This window comes from Ochotona curzoniae, unplaced genomic scaffold (assembly GCF_017591425.1).
Source record: "Ochotona curzoniae isolate NIBS_2020 unplaced genomic scaffold, NIBS_Ocur_1.0 scaffold_3208, whole genome shotgun sequence".
Taxonomy (NCBI): Eukaryota; Metazoa; Chordata; class Mammalia; order Lagomorpha; family Ochotonidae; genus Ochotona; species Ochotona curzoniae.
In genome coordinates this window covers 46,287,576-46,304,220 of record NW_024467106.1, presented here as the reverse complement: position 1 = coordinate 46,304,220, position 16,645 = coordinate 46,287,576, and the positions used below count along the sequence as shown (strand labels likewise).

Here is a 16,645-nt window from a genome sequence, read left to right as displayed (position 1 = left end):
TGTTTTGCAAGAAAAATAATTTTCACTAGCAAGAAAACAAAAATATGATCACCGATAAACCCCACGTGTATCAGCAAATAGTTTATATTTCTTTGGGCAAGGCAAATGTTCTGAAATTTGATGAAAATGTCCAATTGCTGCATCTTACAGAAAAGATACTTAAAGTTATATAAAAAGAATAAGAAAGGATGATTCTCATTCACATGTGAGGAAAAAGAGTGATCATGTTAATTTCAAACAAAGATGAACTCAAGGCAAGATGAATTACAAAGGACAACATGGGAAGCTGATATTGACCAAACAAACATGCCAGGTCCTCTTTGTAGCAGCATAACCCAATGAGAAACAGTCAAAACAATAAGAATTATCAAAAAGGACAAGACACAATTATCATCATTAGTAAATGGATACAATTATGGCCTTTAAAGTCCAAAGAATTGAAAATTTCTTAAAATAACTGAATTCAGGAAAGAAGCCAGAAAAAAATCAAATTGAACCCCAAAAAGTAGCTTTCATATTTATTCTTAATAACTGGCAAGAAGCTCTAATGCGCGAAGAAGATTCTATTTACCATAATTTGGAAAAAAAATATGTAAATTGGCTTAACTTACATGAAGAAAATTCTAAACTTTCGAGAAAACATGAAAAAATGAAGGTTTCTCATTTCTAATGTTCTAATGCTTCAACTCTTCACCAAATAGTGCGTAGCTTTAATCTAACATTGTTACATCTTTTTTAAAATTAACATAATTTTTTCAAATATGTAAATGAAACTAAATAATGAAATATTTATCTAGAATCTACAGTACAAAAAATAGTGAAGAAAAGTTTGAGAGAAAAAATTTTTAAAAAGAATTGATGAAGTATAACTTTTCTGAAAACTATGAAAGTAAATTATAGATTTATATTTAGGACAATATGATTTGAAAATGACATAAGCATATGAAGTAAGTATTGAAACATATAAGTAGATATTATACTTTAGACTTGCCATACAACAGAAGAGTCATCTAAAATTACGAGCAACAAAGTTAACTGTTCAGAGAATAGTGTGAAAAATTTGGGCTACTTGCAAAACAATTGTTCCGTGTATTTCACTGCATACCAAAGTTGTTTTTCGGTGAATTAAAAAAGGTGCACGTATAGGAAAAGATCTTTAAAAATCTGGGAGAAATCATGGATGAATGTTGTGTAGTCACGTGATGAGGATAGACTTATAATTATAAAAATTAATAAAGGAATAAGTACAAAGCTTTCCCTACAGTACAAATACAATTCCACAGAATAAAATCAACTCTTCTATATGTCCTCCCACTGTCTTAGTATATATATATATATGTGTGTGTGTATAAATCTAGTATAAAAACAGAGCATTTTACTTCTTATTTGCTTTCTGTATTTTTTGTGATACTGATTTAAAATTTTTATTTTAGTTTTAATTATTTTTACAGATTCAATGTGATTTATAGATAAAATTCTAAAAACATAATAATGTCCTATTTCTTCCTCCCTTTCTCCCTGCAGTAAATACATTACTTCTATGCCAACAAAGGAGGGTATTTTAAGACATACCAAATTGACTATGAAATAGATAAATGAGAAATAGAGCAACAAAGTCATTTGAATGGGTAAACTCCCAGTACAACAGATCAAAAATATAAACAAAATCATAGCTGGATGTAGTTAGGGAAAAAAAAGGAAATCTGAAAAGAAAAAAGGCTCAAAAAATTTCAGTGGAGATAAAATATCCTTAAAAAATGATACAGAAGGTTCATGTCAAAACCAACAGGACAGTCCCTGGCACGGGAGCCAGCTCACGCATTCTGGTGGGGTTGCTTCTCTCACTGTGAATCAGCTGGGAACACCAGCCTGTGATCTAAGCCCTACCTTATACACGATTTTACTCCTGCTGTCTGTGAGGTCCAGCTGGATGGAGATGTAGTCAACGTTGGGTGAAGGGGGAGCCAGATGGTGATAACGAAGCCCCATCAGCAGGAACTCCTCGCAGCTCACTCTGAGACTTCCTATCTTCTTCAACTCCAGGGCACAGCGGCCACCCGGACACTTCAGTTCTGTCCCCAGACCTGGGATGTACAACACTGGATGCAGATGGTCATGCAAATAAAATAGCTATAAAATTTAAAACCAGCCCATTCTCCCACAGACACTGATTCCTGCTCACTGCCCCACGGATGGTCTTGTATTCCCTCCAGTTACTTCCCGAATGTGACAAAAGCATTCCCAAAGCTGCTGATTTCTTTTGCTGCAAGGCTGCTCACCTAGCCCTTACACGGAGAGAATAAATACCAAGAGTGTGTTTTCTACTGTGTGAGCCTTCCCGACAACAGGCCAGGCTTTCATGTCCCATCAGTCTTCCGTTCACAGCCTCATCTTTCACAGTTCCATCCTATAATCTCTACCAAGTGTTATTCAAATCCTGCACCTCCCTCTAGATCCTTCTAGTTTAGCAGCACATCCCTTACATATTCTTTAGCCAACCTGCCCTGTCTTACTGCTTCTTGATTGTTTCTCCAGTGGTCTTCATGTCTGTCCGATTGCATTTTTCATTCTTATCAGGGGTACAGGATATTCAGAGAAGTAAGTACTTTTTGAATCTCACTTTCATGATGCAAATTAGATACTCTTTCACTCACAGAATTGTCAAGATAAAATGAAGTAGTCTGTTTTTATTTGTAAACTTCTGTCCAAATTCATCTGCCTCTTATATTTCTTTCCATAATTCTTCAAATAACATTGTATATATAGATGCTGCTTACATATACTGATTGAAGAGCAAAAGGGACATTACTAGGTCTCCCTGATTTGAATCATGCCTGCCACTTAGCTTACTTCAAACCTCCTCATAATCTAACCACAATAAATAAACCAGCTGCTGTTATTATTACTGTCATTCCTATAATTAATACTAGTGGACAATTAATGAGTACATCCTTATGTGCCAAGGTGCAGTATTAAGTATTTTGTGTGCCTGGAATCTAGTTTCCTGTTATCCCAGAGAATTATCTAATCATATCCTACAGACACTTAAATTGGTTGATGACTAAATTACACAAAAAAATGAATGGCAGAGGTACTTTTCAAGCCCCAGTCTTCCTGATGCCAAAGTCCATATTCCTAACCACTCTGCTAGATTTTTCAAGCAGCTAAAATATATTGGTCTCAAACATCCCACCAAGATATACCCCCAGGAGGCAATGGTGATGGCTCATGTTATTTGGCCCATGCCACATAGATGGGAAACATGGATCATGGTGCTGGCTCCCAGCTATTGCCTCAGTTATTGCAGGTATGTGATAAGCAATCCAGTAAATGGGGGAGCATTCATTCTCTCCTTCTCTGCTTCCCAAATAACAACAATAAATAAAAAGATGTCATACTGGACTCAGGGAAAAAACTGTGTGGCTGATCTCCCCGGGGTTCTTTTGGTCGAGACTCCACCAGAACCATCTGGCCCCAGGCTGGTAGCTGAGTCCTCACAGGGTCCAGACTGATGGTGCATTCCAGGTTAGCCGTCCTGTCATATTCAAACCTGAGCAGGTTCTTATCAATCGCTTGGGACAAGCTGTAGAATTCCGACACTTGCAGCACATTGTCACTCCTACGGATGATGTTACAATCTGGTTCCAAGAGATAGATTCGCAGGATAAAGGTTTCCGTGAACGTGTCTGTTTGAGTGAATCTGTGGAGAAAGCAGAGCCAAGTTGTGTTCATCAGCGCTTCCCCATGGAAGCTGCCCTTCACATGACCTGCATGATGGGTGGAGTTAGCATTCGGTTTCATGCTCTGCATCAAACATCCCTGTTCTCTTTTCCACCTTGGTGTCAGTCTTTTTTTTTTTTTTTGTCATTTCTTTCTTTGATTATCATTCTTTGAACACCTGCTCTCAAACTCATCATCCATTCTGGTATTTAAAAACAGCCGAGGGCCTGGCACAACTGCCTAGTGGCTAAATCCTTGTCTTGCATGTGCTACAATCCCATTTTGGCACCAGTTCACATTCTGGCTGCTCCACTTCCCTTCTGGCTCCTTGCTTCTGGCCTAGAAAAGCAGCAGAAGATAGCCCAAAGCCTTGGGATCCTGTGCCTGCTTAGGAGACCCAGAGGAAGCTCCTGGCTCCTGGCTTCAGATTGGCTTAGCTCCAGCCATTGTGGCCACTTGGGGAGTGACCCACCAGACAGAGGATCTTTCACTCTGTGTCTTCTCTCTGTATATTTGTCTTTCCAATTAAAGTAAATAAATCTTTCTTAAAAATGAGGCAGTTGAGAGCTCAGAATCCCATTTCAAGCATACATATAAAGAGCATGTCAAGCCTAAAGGAATCTCTAATGGACTTTCTTTTTTTTTTTTTGCTTTTAAACATTTGTTTATTTGAAATGCAGAATTATAATACCCACTACCACCCCTGGACTGAGCTTTAGTATAGGAGTACTGGGTAAGGCCTTCGGGAAACACCACAAGAGGGGTGGTCATCACAGAATTCTGAGTGCCCAGCTCAGTGCTGCACACATATAGGGTATTCATTCAGTCCTTGTTACTACCATGGCTAGGAGTCCCCAGAGACATTGTTACCAGGGTATCTGCAAGTGCCAGAGAATCAAGATTGGGGAATAGGGTAAGGACATGTTTAAATGGACAGAAATATTTAATCAGGAAGAAGCAGAAAGAGCACATTCCAGGAAATAGGAGAGGACAAAACAACAGCAGAGGGGTACGTGGAGATTGACAGACACAGGAAAGCAGCGGACACAATGGTGTGTGTGGTGTTGCAGTGACTGATACTCCAGCGGCAGCTGGAACTCCACCAGCAACCAGGTGGGAATAGACTTTGGGAGCTTGGGAGGTGAACCCAGACAAAGAACTGCTCGTCTTGCTGGGCTGTTTAATTTGACCAGGAGTAGAGACAGAGCAGCAGATCCCAGATGAGCAGTGCAAGAACGGGGTAGATTTCACAGCCCAGACAGCCCCCTTAGAGCCAAATTGGGCGCCATTTTGCTTAACGAGGCAAAGACAAGGGAAAAAACTCAGCATACTCTGGGTTTAGGGTGAACCAGTGAACTGCATCAACGTAGCATTCTACAGGTTCCACCCAAGACAGGTCTGGGTAGCCCTAAGACCTGATGGCCAGCAGATCAAGAACTCTAGTAGTGGTACATCAGGCGCCATTTTGTACACTGTGGCAAAAGCTTTAGGACTCCAGGGGACAACAGTGAACTGCGCATGTGCTGAGCTCACGAGAACTCACTGAGTTCAGTGGATTGCACTAGTCCCACAGGAAAATAGTACCAACTGTTGCATCGTACGGGTCAAAATAGGTCTATGAGGCACCCAGACCTAATGTCCAACAGGTTCTGGCAAGATCAGTGCCACCCACAACCTAGCTATATAGGACATCTAGTGTCTCCCTAATCCTGGGACCTGCTCCAACCAGAAGTGGGAGAAAGGATGTACAGACAACAGTGCAGCCTCAGAATGGTATCACAGGAGGTGGAGATTGATGAGCAAGGAGTTGGTGCTACGGAGTTCTTTGTGGAAATCTAGCATAAGAACCCAGACCTGGAACTCACTGGAGGGAGTGGCACAATTGGCTGTAAGCAAAGAGTTGTGTACCAACTCACCTTTGAAGCATTAAGATCCCAAATCGGTGCCAGTTTGTGTCCTCACTCCTACACTTACCACTCAGCTCCCTGCTTTTGCCTGGGAATGAAGTAAAGATAGCCCAAAACCTTGGGACCCTGAATTTGCATGGAAGACCTAGAAGAAGATCCTGACTCCTGGCTTCAGATCAGCTCATCTCTGGCCATTCACTCTAGGAGTGAACCAGTGGATGAAGACCTTTCTCTTTGTCTCTCCTTCTCTCTGTAAACCTGATTTTTCAATAAAAACAAATCATATATATAATATTATATGTATATGGTATATTTCATATATTATATATGGTATATTTCATATATCATACATGGCATATTTCATATATCATACATGGCATATTTCATATATCATACATGGCATATTTCATATATAATATCTGGCTTATTTCATATCTCATATGGTATATTTCACATGTTATATACAGCATATTTCATATGTTATATGTGGTATATTTTATGTATTATATGGATATATTTCATGTATTAAATATGATATATTTCATATATTATATGTGATATATCTTATTATATATTATACACTATATATTATGTCATATATTACATATAATACATATGATATATGATATGTGATATGATATATACTATGTGATATAGTGTATATAATATATGTGATATATAATATATGATATATGTAATATATGTAATCTATAATATACAATGTATATAAATACATATATTAATATGTTATACATGTTATGTTATATATTATAATACAACTAGTATACATTATATATGAATCTATTGCATATAATATATATTAATATATCGCATTATATATTATATATTAATATATATATTAAGCAACGGGCCTTTGGCCTAGTAGTTTAAGATGCCCATATTTTATATCTGAGTACCTGGGTTTCAGACCTCCCTCCAGCTCCTGACTCCTCTTAACTTTGCTCTTTATGTATCTTCGTCCAACCTCTGATTCCGTTTACATTTTAAAGAAAAAGTGGGAGCACCTAGAATCATCAGCTTTTCCAGCCCTTGGAAGTCAGGGTTTTTTTTTTGTTCAGATTTATTCATTTTTATTTGAGAGGCAGATTTACATAGGGAGAAAATATAGATCATCTGTTCACTGGTTCACTTCCTAAATGGCTACAATGATGCGTGAGCTAAACCAGGAGCTTCTTCTGTATATGTCACATGGATCTCAGCCATCCTTTGCTACTTTCCCAGGCTATATATACAGGGAGCTGGATCAGGAGCAACCAGGACTTGAACTGGGGCCCATACGAGATGCAATGCAACAGTCAAAGGCTCAGCCTCCTAAGCCACCATTTCAGCCCTAGATGCCAGCTTGTTTTTAAGTGTAAAGTCTTGGAGAGATGTGACAGCTCTGTGTGCTGATTTTATAGCCACCTAAGGACCGGGGGTGCTAATTCTTCACAACTTCATTTCTGACACAACATTCAGCTCATTCCTCTTCCAGCACTTGTCCTGTGGTATCAGAGTCCATGCTTCCTTATGCTTACGCTGAGTACCAGGCGACTGCTCATCTACCTGCTGTTTTATGGATCTGATATTCTAAATATTTCATATTAATAGAAGCCTACAGTGACTACACTTTGGATGTGGCTTCTTGCTTTTAATGTTTTCAAGGTTCAACCAAGTGTTAGCAGAAATGAATATTTCATGGCTTTCATGGCTGAGTAATAGTCCATTGTATGATACAACACATTCTGTTTATTCTTTCAGCAACTGATTTTTCAAACTCATAGATTGTATGGATAATAGTGCGCATCTAGATACAAAAATTGTTTACAGTTATTTCTCTTTGGGTATAAAGAAGGGGAAATTGTTGGGTTATATGATCACCCTACATTTAGGTTTACAATCAATTTTTTTATGATTTAGCATACTGAAAAACGGAAAAATGGTAGTGCTTGGTCTAGTAGTTAAGATGCGAGTTAGGATGCCTGAGTTTGATGCCAACTCTACACTTTGCTTCCACTTTCCTGCCAATGCTGATCCTGAGAAGTAGTTCAAGTCCTTGGATTTCTGCAACCTTCAAGGAAGACCTGGATTGAATTTCTGAATTCTAACTTGAGCCCAGCCAGGACATTGTGGGTTTTGGGGGATATGAATCAAACCCCTTTCCCCCATCAAATAAAGTTTTATCTTAAGAAGAGGATACAGCATTTCTTATAACTAAGCAAGTGATAATAAAAGCAAGAAATTACTTCAATTTTTTAAAGATTCTTTTTTTATTTGGAAAGGCCAATTACTGGAAAGGAGGCAAGGCAGAGAGAGATAGATCTCCCATCCCCAAATGGCCTCAACAGCCAGAACTAAGCCATTCCAAAGCCAGGAGCCTGGGTCTTGTCCTGGGTCTTCCACCTAGGTACAGGAGGTCCCAAGGCTTTGGGCCATCTTCCACTGCTTTTCTAGGCCATAAGCAGGGTGCTGTTTGGGAAGTGGAGTAGCTGGAATGAACTGGAGCTATATGGCTTGTTGGTGCTGGTAGGTAAAGGATTAGTCAATTGAACCATTGCACCAGACCACTCCTTCCATTTTGAAGTTTATTTTCTTCTCAAGAAGTATATTTTCTTGTCAATTTTCATTTAGAATGTGTAGCAGGAGATTTTTCCACATAAGCAGTGGATAAGCACAGAGACATCTGTGGAAGAACTCTAAAGGGAAACAACAGAACTAATATTTCATCAGAAATGCTGTCAAGGAGGATGATACACATGCAGATATATAAAACTGATTACAATTCTTCTTTTACCTGCTTGACTCCCCAGTTACCAGTGTTTCCTTCCCTGTTTGGAATCTATTAACAGCTCTCCTTGATAACAAATAACCAGAGAGGAAGCCCTAAGAAGTGGCAGAATGATTATCTGGCAAGAAATGAGCAGGCCACATACCTGTACAGTCTAAGCTTCACCGTGTCCTCATCAAGCAGTGGGCAGCCGTTGTGAGTGTACTTCACTTCGTTGGGAAGGAAGTGACAGTCAAAGATCTAGTGCATATGAAGAAAGGGAAACATCCATGAGACACAGCTACATGCTTTCCTCTTCCCGTTTCCAGCATTATCAGACTTCCTGGAGAAAGCCAGTCGGCTAGTAATGGCCAAGTGTCTGAGTATGTGTGTGTATGTGTATCACCAAATTCACCCTACTTTCATGTTCACTCACCATCTTGCTTCTATAGCTGTCTTGCTTGGAGCGCTATCTAAACTACGAAAATCCAAGCAGATCAAGCAAATCAATCAATGGATGTTATCTCTCTAAAATAATTGTTTTCACAGTGGCTATTTTATATTTAAAATATGGCTCCATTTATCAAAATTTTATTTACCGTCTTCAGTTATTCATGGCAAGTGCAATAGAGAGACCTGCCAGTATGCTGTGTGGAAAGGTTACGTCTTACACCACCCACAAATATACTAAACCACTTCTATATATTTTTGTTCTTCTGGTTTTTTTTTAAATTTCCAAACAATGTTTTTATGGTCTTGGGACCATGGACACTTTGGGATAGATCAAGGCAAACATGATCAACAGTTGTGTCTCCTACACTTACAATGACTTAATAGTTATAGCATACATGACCAGCAAAACCAATAGAACTTTCAAGGCAGGTTCCTCCCTTCAAATGAAGCTATAATTATCTCTGTCATTTCATTTAGAATTATCATTAACTATTACAGTTTGGGAACCCAGGTTTTTAAAGAAGAATCTTCTCTGCCACCCTGATCGTGACCTTGTTCTGCCCAGCATGACTTAGTAGAGCTTTGGAAAACACCCTTGAGGTATTCAAACCATTACTGTCGAGGTCATATGTTCTAGCGGTATCTTTACTGCCAATTCAAACATTTTCAGACATAATCCATCTTGGGAAACCTTCATCACTAATACAAATGATTTTCTTTTCCCACAGATACCATTGGTTCCTCCTTTTAATTGACAGCTAGGAATGATATAAAGAAAAGACCTTCCCCATCATCAACAAATAGTTGTGGTAATAAAGAGACAATCTGCTTTGTTAAAAGAAACATCTGTTTTATGTTTCGTAATATGTTTTCCTTTTATAAAAGGCGACAACCATAATTGTCCATAAATTTACTAACTAAAACAAAAGAGAGCTAAATCCTTTTCTAATTACTGTCTCACTTTGTTTTTTTCCACTTCAACTGCTTTTCAATTACAATTTATAATTAAATTGTCACACATTCTTAATTCATTACTCACTTTAATGACAGTAAACTGGTTCAAACTAGAGATACTTTCTCACTGCTGTAGTTCCTACTCAAAAAAGCAAGCTCAGCATTAAACTGGGTGATTTTCTTCTCAGGAAATTTCTTGTTGTCGGCCAGGTGTAAGAAATGCTGTGTACAAGTAAGTCCTGTCCTAGAACATGAGAAAAACATGCTGCCATTGACCTCATCTAATGGGCTCTATCAAGAGGTTTATCTAAACAGAAGGTACTAATGTGCACCAATCAAAATTCCTTTCCCAATATGCAATAGGAAAATGAACCTGTTGGTGATAAGAGAAACTTGAGTAATGAAATGAAAACACTAATTGAACAGATGTTAAGCAAAATGTTTTCTGTGCAAATCAAATGAAATTGTTCATTACACAGCAGGATGTTGTTAATACAATCATCTTGCTAGAAATGGGTTCACATTGGTCTGGTTTTCAGCTTACTACTAAGCTCTTATGTTTAGGTTCTGTGTGTATATGTAAGTGTATGTGCATGTGTGCATGCTCACTTGGGTATAAAATTTCCATAAGAAATAAATCCCCAGGGAGAACTGAATCAGTATGCATAAAAACCAAGAACAAATTAAAAACAAAACAAAATGGGGTAGGATTTTAGCCTTGTAGTAAAGGCGCCAGTTAACATGCCTATGCTGGATTATCTGGGTTCAAAAGTTGGCTTTGGCTCCTGAAACTGCTTTCCTGCTGGGGCAGACTCTAAGGGACAATGGTGATGGCCCAAGCACTCATGGTTCTGCCACCCATGGGAGCAACCTGGATTGTGTTCCAGGCTTCCAGCTTCAGTGAGGCTTGGTCCCAGCATTGTAAGCATTTGGAAAGAAACCAGAAAATGGTGAAGAGGTAGGCAGGAAGCGGGTGGTGGAAGGTGGGGTTGCTGTGTCTGTATGTCTGTCAAGTAAATAGGTAAATAACTGACTTTAGTGGAGAATCTTACTTTTGGTCAAATTTTCAGAATTAAAAAATTGAAAATAATCACACATTACTTTGAGAAACACATATTTCTCAATTGACAAAAGAGTGATAAAATTCTACATCTTGGGCCTGGTGCAGTGGCCCACTGGCTAAAATGCTCACCATGCACATACTGGGATCCCACATGGGCACTGGTTCTAATCCTGGCTCCTCCAGTTCCCAACCAGCTCCCTTCTGGGGGCCTGGGAAAACAGAGGATGGCTCAAAGCCTTGGGACCCTGCACCCACATGGGAGACTCAGAGGAAGCTTCTGGCTCCTGGTCTCAATTCAATTCAGCTCCAGCAGTTGCAAACACTTGGGAAGTAAACCAGCAGATGGAAGATTTTTCTTTATGCCTCTCTTTTTCTCCATAAATCTGCATTTCCAATAAAATTAAGTAACTCTCAAAAAAAAAAAAAAAACTCCACATCCCAATGGACTCCTTTACCACAGTATAAATATACTTCCAAAGGTATAGATCACTCATCTACTTTTAATGACATAAATCCATTGGAGGTGTCAAATTTGCCTATGGAAATATATATGCTGAGCATTCAAAATGTGATCCTACTTTGTTGGAATGAACAGCAGCAGTTAGGCGGCCAGTATAACATTGGAGGGGTGTCTTCTAGCAATGCAATTTGGCTTCAACTGGATTTCTGTCTTAAGACAGTTTGAGACAGAGATGATTTAGTTTTACTCTCCAAACTTTACGTGCAAATATGTGTTCTTTCTAGTTCTAGTTAATTGTTTCCCTTTGTGCTCCCCAGAACCTCCAAGTAGGCCAAACCAGAACATACTAAAAATTATGTACTGGAGCCAATTTCACTAGAAACAGTGCCATATATATTAAGGATATGCAGGCTATTTGCAACCAGGAAAGGAAAAACATAAGAGGACAGTTTTGGTCACAACAGATTGTCCCCAAATTACCTTCTAATGGGGAAGAATCTGGTAAAAGGAAGAATTCTGTTTTGCCCAATCAGGTAGGTATGTGTATTTGGGTCTAAGTTGAATACCACTGGTAGTTAGCTTAGATAGCTTTTGCATATTATCTTCTGCGCATATAAATATTCACTTCTTAATAACTGTCAGCAATCTCTCCAAACACATTGATTGGAATGTGGAACTTAATAACCAAATCACACAAGTGACTACCCACACCACCTCTTGGGAAACTGCCCATTTTGTTATCTATATCTTGTAAACTAACACTGGACTTTAAATGAGAATTGTATATGCCTTTTATAACTTTCCCTAGATGACCAGCTACTCTGTAAGCTCTATCAGTCATTAAAATATATAGGAGTTCCAGGGATTTGACACTCAAATTCCACGTGGGAGTGTCAGGGTGGAATTCCCAGCTCCAGCCCCTGACTCCAGTTTTCCATCAATGCCAACCCTGGAAAGCAGTGGAGATGGTTCAAGCAACAGTTTCTGCTACCCACCTGGGAGTCCTAGATTGTGTTCCCAGGTTGAGGCATAGCTCCAACCACTGCCGGTATTTGGGAAATACACTAGCTGATGTCTTTGTCTCTCTTTCTGTACGTGAGTCTTTCTTATTACTACTAGTAATACTAATAATAGTTTTAAAAGATATGAGTTCTTTTCAATAAGAGGAGACATTGAAAAGACTTGCAAATATAATGCATTATTTTAAAAAATACATATGCAGCTCTATATTAGCTTGAATCTGACTTCTTCCTCAAATGTTAGCATATTTAGGAGCAAAACCTGTTTGTAGCAAGCTTGTAGTGCGAAATTCACCAAGAATGTTCAAAATTAGGTTTAAGCTCACATAGCAGCACAGCAGGCTATTTCTCCAGCTAATCATAACCTGTCAAATGGGAATATTTTACAATACTCACTTCTGACTGGCTGAAAGGAGGTTGCTTGGTATTCATTTTCTCTCTCTCCCTGCCACCCTGCTGCAGACTGACATTACGTACACTTTTGAAGAGAACAATTTGGCTCTGACCTACCTGTGGAGTGAGCTTCCCCACCCGCTGCGTTATTGGCTCATTCATCACCACTTCCACTTTGCAGGCGTCCTTCTCCTTGGGGACAGCAAACTTCAGGTCATCCACTGACAGGAAGGCGGAGCTGCCCTTCATCACTCTCAGGCCATGATTGACACTGACGAAGGTGGGGCTGGCCCAGCCCAGGAACAGCGAGAGCAGCAGGATAGGCAGCCCATCCTGGCACAGAGGCTTCATGCTGACAAGCCACAACTTGCTTCCATCCACCAGTGAAATCCTGTCTACCAAGGAGAGCCTCCCACCTGCTCCTGGATTGTCAGCTCATAGCCCAAGGGGCAGGGCCAGGGGTCCTCACAATGTTTCCTGAGGTCTTACCACACCGCTTTCATTTCAGACTCAGACAAGGAGGCCTTTGAGGCAATCCCAGGGCTTTTAATAAAGCTCGCTGATCACTCCTGACAACGCTGGCAGATTAGTGTGCCTCTTGAGAGTTTTGCTAATCCTGCACATGGGAGAAGGGGTCAGAGGAAAAAGAGGGAGAGAGAAAAACCAAAGGTTTATGTGACTACTCAAAAGACCGCTACTGACAAATGGATCTTTCCACCAGACTACAATTTCAGCCAAATTAAAAATAAATAAACTAAGATGATCTCTGGGCCCACCTGTAAGAAAAAACAGTCATTTAATGACTCTGCTTGACAACCCCTGACAGAGCAAGATGGCATTTCTGTGGCCTCATGGCCCAGGGATAGCCATGGCTAGAGTGTGTCTAGGTTCTCCGAGTTCAGAGGAAGAGGTCAATTCTTTGCTGCAATACATGCAGCTCATGATGAAGTATACACTTCCACTATCCACAATGCTAAGTGCATTTAAACATATTCAGTCTGTGTAGAGCAATCTTTTTTTCTACTTGTCTACATAGAGCCTCATGATTATCCTCTGTGTTTTGGAAGAACTGAGACTTTAACCAAGGTGAGATGTATTGCAATGCATCCTTAAATGCATGGCATGCTTGGTGGTGTTTTCTTTTTTAACACCCATAGCAAAGCCTCACATTTCAATGATTTCAGGAAGTTTCTCTACATCAGCAGATATCATAATCAATGTTTGTCCAATGACTGTACAAAAATGCCTCAGATGTCCCTTCATTCCCCATGCCAGGATCTGCTGTGCCCCACTCTGCACATCTTCCTGCAAGTGTCATGTTGCTGGGAAGACTGCTTGATGGATGGCAAAGACTGATGAGCGCATGAAGGAAGCAGCAGTGCCAGTACCTCTACAGAAACTAACCACAACAGCCAAACCAGAACAACAGCAGCTCTCGTGACAGCAATGACCTTACCACAACAACTGTCCCAGCTGCTCCATTTCTCATCCAGCTTCCTGCTATGGCACCTGGAAAAGCAGTGGATGATGGTTCAAATACTTGGCCCATCATCTACCTGAGACCCAGGCGGAGTTGCTAGCTCTTGGTTTTGACCTAGTCCAGCCCTGGCTGTTGTAGTCATTGAGAAAGTGAACCAGCAAATGGAAGATCTCTCTTCCACTCTCTTTTTTACACTGCTTTTCAAATAAATGAATAATCAATACACAGATCTTTTAAAGCAAAATCCCTGAGAGCATTTTGAAAATTATATGGCTTCCTGTAACCAAGCAGAGTAGTGAAATTCTCAGCTCCAGTTTTCAGTCTGGCCCTTCCCTGGCTGTTTTGGGCATTTTAGGAGAGAACAAGAGGCTGGAAAATCACTCTTGTTCTCTCCTAGCTCAAAAATAAATAACTACATATGTGTGTGTTTTTATATCTATTTCTATCTCTGTATGCATATTTGTGTGCTTTATACATAACATAAAGGAGAGAAAGAGAGGGTTCATCCATTCTCTGGTTCACATTTCTTCACTCCCTAAATGCCTGCAACAGCTGGGACTGGGTCAGACCCCATCTGGGTTTACACAGGCCATGAGAGCAGAATCTTCATGTTAGGTTGCTTGTAAGGAGGAAAGACCAGACCTCTCTCTGTGCCATGTGGGTGAGTGTCCCTCTGCCAGCTAGAAGGAGTGCCACCTACAACAACCACATTGATAGCACCTTGATCGACTTCCCAGACTTCACGGTTGTAAGAAGTATGTTTCTGTGAGGAATAAAATTAAGCCATTCAGTCTATACTATTTCTGTTTTAACTGAATTAAATTTGGGTAAAATTATACACTGATATAAAGTTAAAACAAACTTTATGTGCTACAGGGCTTTTCTAAAGTATGTTTGCAGAGAACTTCAAAATAAGCATTAAAAAAGACAAACTTTTATGAATAAAGAATTACATTAAGGCATAAACTCAACAAAGTCAGTATACAGCAAGCCTATTCTCCATCCTTTAGTTATTCTACTGCTTAACTAAAAATAGTTTTAAGAAAACCATCATTAAAATTAATTCCTGGGTTGGTGCTATGGTGTAGTGGCTTAAACTGCCATGTACAATGCCAGCATCCCATGTAGGAGCACTAATTCAAGTCCCTGATATCCACAATTTTCATCCAGCTCTTTGCTAATGGATCTGGGTATGCAGCACTAGATGACCCAACTAAGTTTGGCCCCTGCCACCCATGTGGGAGATCCGGATGGAATTGCTGGTTTCTGACTTCAGTCTGATCCAGCCCTGATTGTTGCAGTCATTTGGGGAGTGAACCAGTCGTTGAAACACCTATGTCACTTCTGTCTTTCCTGTATTTCAAATATAATTATAATACATCAAAAGTTTCTGTAGATATTAGCTCCCTAGTACAAGTGCACTGAAAACAAACATATCTTGTGGCTTGAATGTGACCACTCATTCAGTGGGAAAACGGTACATCCACATGTTTTCCCTGTGGGAAAACACCAAACAGCCAGCAGATAATTGGTTAGCAGGGCCTGACAGGCTCTGCAAGGATGGTCCCGGGCAGAACCGAATGCATGTGTATTGCTCTGGAGTTCTGCTCTCCTACCACCCACTCAGCCAGCAGTTGAAACAAATCCCCCTTTGAATCCCCAGGAAAACTTGTGGTATATGAAGGCACATAAAATAAGGGCTTTGATCTGGAATCAAGTTCCAGACTTTTGTCCATATTGTAAATTCCTGATCAGCCTTGCAGTGGACCAACCTGGTCTTCTTTCAGTTCATAACAGATTCCAGCAATTTCCACAGTTCAGAGCCAAACTCGGCTATAAAGTGTGAATAAATCAATTTCAAGGGGAGGAAATCTTCCTCTGAAATTTAGTCATATTTCACTAAATTCTGTTTAATAACTTTATAATTTGGCTTAGCATTTCCTTAATTAAAAAGACAATATAGACTAAAATGAAAAAGAATAATCAAAATTTCTGTTCCATGTTAGCAATTTAGAGTATCAAATACGCTTTTGTATTTTTAAAAGATTTATTTATTTGTATTTATTTGAAAGGAGAGTAACAGTGGGGGATGGAGGAGTCGGAGAATGGGCAGATCTCCCACTTGCTCTTTTTCTCTCTAAATGCCTGCAGAAACCAGGACTGGACCAAGCCAAAGCCAGGAGCCAGGAACTTCATCCTTCAGTCTTTCACGTCAAGTAGAAGGACCCCAAGTACTCGGGACATCGTTGGATGCCTCTAGGAGGCATACAGCATCACAAGGGATGCTGTATGGCAAATGTGGCCTGATGAGAACAGTATTTGCTATTCTTCCTCTCTGGAATTTTTACCATGGTATCTGTACAATTCAAGTGCTCAGTACAGCTATTTAGGTACTTTAGTTTGCTTTCTACGGAATTCTTGTGTTTTCT

General features: G+C 39.8%; 1 protein-coding gene across 1 annotated transcript in view; it reads right to left on the bottom strand.

The window, feature by feature from the left end:
• Positions 1-13,154, bottom strand: part of FREM1 (FRAS1 related extracellular matrix 1) — a 122,216-nt gene extending 109,062 nt beyond the window's left edge. Inside the window, exons 1-4 of the mRNA XM_040962821.1 lie at positions 12,854-13,154; positions 8,561-8,655; positions 3,399-3,700; positions 1,888-2,084 (exon numbers count right to left, since the gene is read on the bottom strand). Of these exons, the coding sequence (XP_040818755.1) occupies positions 1,888-2,084; positions 3,399-3,700; positions 8,561-8,655; positions 12,854-13,087 (828 nt within the window). The 5' untranslated portion in view covers positions 13,088-13,154. The remainder of the gene's footprint in view (positions 1-1,887; positions 2,085-3,398; positions 3,701-8,560; positions 8,656-12,853) is intronic.
• Between the last annotated feature and the right edge of the window lie 3,491 nt (positions 13,155-16,645).